At 33.1% G+C, this 4,938-nt stretch overlaps 1 protein-coding gene across 2 annotated transcripts; it reads left to right on the top strand.

Moving 5' to 3' along the window:
- Positions 1–1,476: 1,476 nt before the first annotated feature.
- Positions 1,477–4,387, top strand: LOC119596989 (receptor expression-enhancing protein 5-like). 2 transcript variants are annotated; one of them, XM_037946409.1, is made up of 5 exons: positions 1,477–1,796; positions 2,633–2,733; positions 2,879–3,010; positions 3,145–3,340; positions 3,837–4,387. In XM_037946409.1, exons 1-4 carry the CDS (start codon positions 1,493–1,495, stop codon positions 3,337–3,339), a joined length of 732 nt encoding a protein of 243 aa, XP_037802337.1. In that variant the 5' UTR covers positions 1,477–1,492; the 3' UTR covers position 3,340; positions 3,837–4,387. The 2 variants fall into 2 exon arrangements, with proteins under 2 accessions (XP_037802337.1, XP_037802336.1); XM_037946408.1 differs by having other exon boundaries at positions 1,589–1,796; positions 3,823–4,387.
- The last annotated feature ends 551 nt before the right edge of the window (positions 4,388–4,938 follow it).

Below are 4,938 nucleotides of genomic sequence, written 5' to 3'. Positions count from 1 at the left end.
ATAAGTTTTTATTTAATGTCATATTAAAATTTTTTTTTTTGTTTTTTTTTTGTTTTTTTTTGTTTTTTTTTTTTTTGTTTTTTTAAAAAATGTCTAATTAATATATTTCAATAATTTTATGCTATAATTTATAATGTATTATAATTATATTTAAATAATATGTTATATAAAATTTTTATTAAAATATATTTAATAATATATTTTAATTTAGAATAAAGTCCCATTATTTAAAATTATATTTAAATATAATTATAAAAAAGATAAATAAAAGGTAATTTTTTATTTTTATTTTAAAAAAAATATTTTTAAATTTTTTAAATAGATATATAAAAAAAACGTTTTTTCTCATCTCTGTGAGTTGTATTATTGCCCATCTCCATTGTGTACTTTATCTAGCTTAGATATAGTTTATCATCTGTGTCTCATGTCTTCTTTCCTTCTGCAACTTCTCTCGTTCATCACGTTTCTCTTGTGAGTGTATTATTTCCTCCTTTGCTTATTAAATCTTTCTTGTGCACTAGTTTGTTGCATCTCTTTCCTTTTATGTTTATATCCTACTTTTTTCCCACCTTTTATTTATTTGTTTTCAAGCCTTTTATTTCTGTTGCATATTTATTTGTTTATTGGTAGTAGTTGTTGATGATGATATGCTATTATTATTTGACATATAACAAATACTTTACCAAATATTGTATCCATTAAGTTTCTGAATCCTTTATTTGTCTATTAGGTGAGTAATTAATACATTTATTCTCATGGTGCAAGAATTTCAAATCTCTCCATATGTGGTTGCACACTTCCCATGCTACATACATGAATATTAAAAAATAACAGCAGAAAGAGTAACAGACACTCAATATACTACAGATGCATACTAATACAAACATCCTAATAAACAAACTACTATATAAGTACATGTATACATAGAGAAGGCCTACGTGTATTTGTACACTGATACAAATATATATATGTGTGTGTGTGTGTGTGTGTGTGTGTGTGTGTGTGTGTGTGTGTGTGTGTGTGTGTGTGTGTGTGTGTGTGTGTGTGTGTGTGTGTGTGTGTGTGTGTGTGAGAGAAACAATGGTTCTACATACATATAATTATATAAACATGCAACAGTATATATGAACTATATATGCATACCTACATGTATACTTATATTTATATATGAAAGCATACATGTATATATACAACTTCCAAGTAACTTTAGGAAATACTCATTTAAATTACCATAATGAACCTGTGTTGCCAAGTTCTTACAAGATTACAAAGTCCAAGATTTATTGTGATAAAGATAGATGGTTCCCCCTATTGTGAAACTCAGTCAGGGAGGGTCTAGGTAATGGGAAGATAAGATAAAAGGTAATTTGTTCTGTATTTTTTTATTTTTTCTCCTAGCAAAAATAACAATACTGTGTGTTCTTTTTACACACCGTGTGTGATATTAATGATGCATACTGTGGATAGAAAAAAAAGAAAAAAAGAAACGAGTATGGTTGTGGCTTCGGCATGTGACTATTTAATCAGTAGGATTAATTGTTCATGTTATCTCTTGGTCCATCATTTATCTTTGGCCGGAGTCTTTCAGTCCAGTCACTGTCACCATCTGGATCAAATCTTAGGAGAGCTGGGGGGAAAAGCAGACAAAATGACAAAGGAAGAAGTAAAGAGCAAGAAGCAGGGAGATGTTGAAATGTCACTACCAGATGCAATTATATGGGCTGCAAAGGATATTGTGAATGATCCAAGGTTGTCAAATCTCACACAGGAAAAATACATACCTATGTGGAAGTATGGTAAGAGGAGTTCTAATACTTATCCTAACTAATTAAGTTACGGACATTGTATATTATACAGTTTCTTGCAGTGTTCCTTAATAATGGGATCTACAACTTGTTCATTAAGGATTTGAGGGACAACTAATGTGAACATGCCATGAAAAAAAAAATATGCAGAGGGCATTGGATGTTGGGAACGTGCTGTCATGAGAATTTTGTCTGAAGGCCAGGGTAGCAAGAATGACCCACTAGTGCACAAAGCTCTTGGAGGATGGTTAGACTTGGTGAGCATTTAGGAACAGGCTCTCTCAAGGTTTCCAGTGATAAACAAGTAGAAACCACAACTGGTAGAAAACAAAACTTTGTATCATGCTGCGACAGTCAATGCAGGATCTGACAGGGTACCATGCAAAAAAGAAAGAAAGAAAGAAAGAAAAAAACTAGAGTGCAGACTCCAAGAGGGAGGCTATTTATGTATTCAGGATCCTATTCCTGCCCACCATGACAAGCAATGTCAGTTGTATTACATAAAACTAATTATTTAAAAAAAATAACATATAACAAATAACAGTGTTCTTTAGTGTTCCTATTATTGCACTGAGTTGTGGACTACCTAGGGACGATATGGAGTCTGTGCAAGGAAAACGGTGTGAAATATAGCCATTGGAAAGCGTGCGTGCGTGCGTGTGTGTGTGCATGCATGTGCGTGCGCGCATGTGTGCATGCTTATGCAGAAAGAGATACTAACATTGTCAAGACTCCTTGTCTCCCCATTCCAATGTATATTTTTGTCAGTGTTTCTGTTTACCAATATTATAGTTATTTTGAAAATTTATTTATATTTTCTTCTTCAGGTGCCCTTGCTCTAACCAGTGTGTATCTGGTCTTCGGATGGGGTGCTCAGTTGATCTGCAATGCCATTGGATTTGTGTACCCTGCATACTGCAGTATCAAAGTACAAACACTTGTTTTTCTCTTCATGATGTTTTAATTAATTTGAATATCACATGAATCTGTATAACAGGAATTTATTGCAACACCTTATGTATCTTTTGTATATCCAATGAATTTATGCATCACTTTATGTATCTCTCTAATAGGCCCTAGAATCTGTGAGGAAAGAAGATGACACACGCTGGCTGACTTACTGGGTTGTCTTTGCCCTCTTCTCTGTGTGTGAATTCTTCTCGGATCTGCTCCTGTCATGGTTCCCATTCTACTGGCTGGCTAAGGTCAGTTGAAAGTTAACATGAGAAGTTAACTAAGATAATTGTTAAAGAAATTGAACATGAGTAGTAAACATCCATGTAGAGCTTGTCCCTGAATATTACAGAAGAAATTGAATGTTATTGGATTTTTTCTCCAGTGCTTGTTCCTGGTATGGTGCTTCATGCCAGTCTCCTGGAATGGCTCAGAATTCATCTACAACCGTGTCATCCAACCTGCATTCATGAAGCATCAGAAGGAGATCGACACAGCCATGTCCAAGATGACTGACAAGATCAACGAGCTGGCTGACTCTGCCACACGAGTTGCTGCTGATGCCATCAAGAAGGATTAAGGTGACTTTAGTTTGGTGTTGTCTGGATTTTACATTTATATAACCAATAAAATATTAAGTACTTTGATTAGAGTTCATTGTACCTTTTGTATAAAGGGTATGAAAAAAGTTAACACTGCAAGGGAAGTACAGTCATGGATAAAAGACATGTGAATCAAGCTTTGACACCTTCCTAACCTAGATAATAATGGTCACATTATTTGGGGGTTTGAGATATAAATCAAAGCCTGTGTGACTTTTTTACCATGACTGTACTTAGTGTACTACATCTTCAGAGCTGAATAATTATGATGTGATACCAGTGTTTGTTATATTTCTTGCATGCTGGGATTATTCTTTCTCATTCATAACATTTTTGTTCAGTATTCTTTCAATTTTTTTTCTGAAAAGACTAGTAATGGATCTTTTGAACCTTTCTCCTTTGCACAATAAGTAAAATACTCAAGAGTATCTAATAGATGTATAAATTTGAATATAAAATAGCCTTTCCTTTACAGGAGAAACTAGGTGTGTTGCTTGCGGAAGATTAAATGGTTGAACATATTCTTGCCATCCATATGCTGATGTTACAGAAGAGTGTGAATAATTAGCAGGTTCTATTGAGACTGATGTACATATTTTTTTTTTTTGTTAGCTTATGAGCTTTTTCACAGATGCACATCTTTTTCATGAAAGATTTTCAGACAGTAGTCTAGTCAAATTTGATGCTAACACTCAAGTATTATTATCTCTTCTTGGTATGTAGGAATGGGTCCTTTTCCATTCTTTGTTTAATAGCCTAAGGACTTTTACAAAGGAAAATTTTCTTTTCTTGAGGTGTATTCTTTTTAGATGATACATAAAGGAAAAATATAAACGTGTTACTATATTTTCTTTGTGAGTTGGGTGGTTACTGTCTTCCCATGCACATCCCTCGTTTCTTTGCACAAGTATTCTTTAAAGACCAAAGGTTTGTTAAGGCTGTAATATGATGATGCATAACTTCAATATGTATACTTTTCATAATGGGCATTATCTTTCATTCTAGGAATAAACTTTTCCAATTTATGACTTTTTTTTGTTTTCTAACCTTTATGATTTTGGTTTAAATCCATCAACATTATTCTTTGAATTTAAATCATTATAGTTCAACAGTGATATCAAAATACACTACACATGCATGTAACAATTGCAATTGAAAGGCAAAGATATGCTTGTTTCATAATTATGTAGGTTTACTAGGCAGTAAATGAGGAAAAGATGTTTAAATTTTGAGTGAAGAACCTGCAGAGGAATGCATCAAGAACTGAACTTAACAGATTCCAAACTACAAGAAATATAGTAATTTATGAGAGTACTTTTACTCCAGAAAATTTTATACAAAAAAAAGAGAAGAATATGTGAAGTATTTTAGTATTTTAGCCTTTGTGTGTGTGTGTGTTTGTGTTTGTGTTTGTGTTTGTGTTTGTGTGTGTTTGTGTTTGTGTGTGTGTTTGTGTGTGTGTTTGTGTGTGTGTGTGTGTTTGTGTGTGTGTTTGTGTTTGTGTGTGTGTGTGTGTGTGTGTGTGTGTGTGTGTGTGTGTGTGTGTGTGATTCATTCTCTCTCTTTTTTCTTTTCTT

Source organism: Penaeus monodon, chromosome 38, assembly GCF_015228065.2.
Source record: "Penaeus monodon isolate SGIC_2016 chromosome 38, NSTDA_Pmon_1, whole genome shotgun sequence".
NCBI classification, from domain to species: domain Eukaryota; kingdom Metazoa; phylum Arthropoda; class Malacostraca; order Decapoda; family Penaeidae; genus Penaeus; species Penaeus monodon.
The sequence above is the reverse complement of the archived record's forward strand: the minus strand, read 5'-3'. Positions and strand labels throughout refer to the sequence as shown.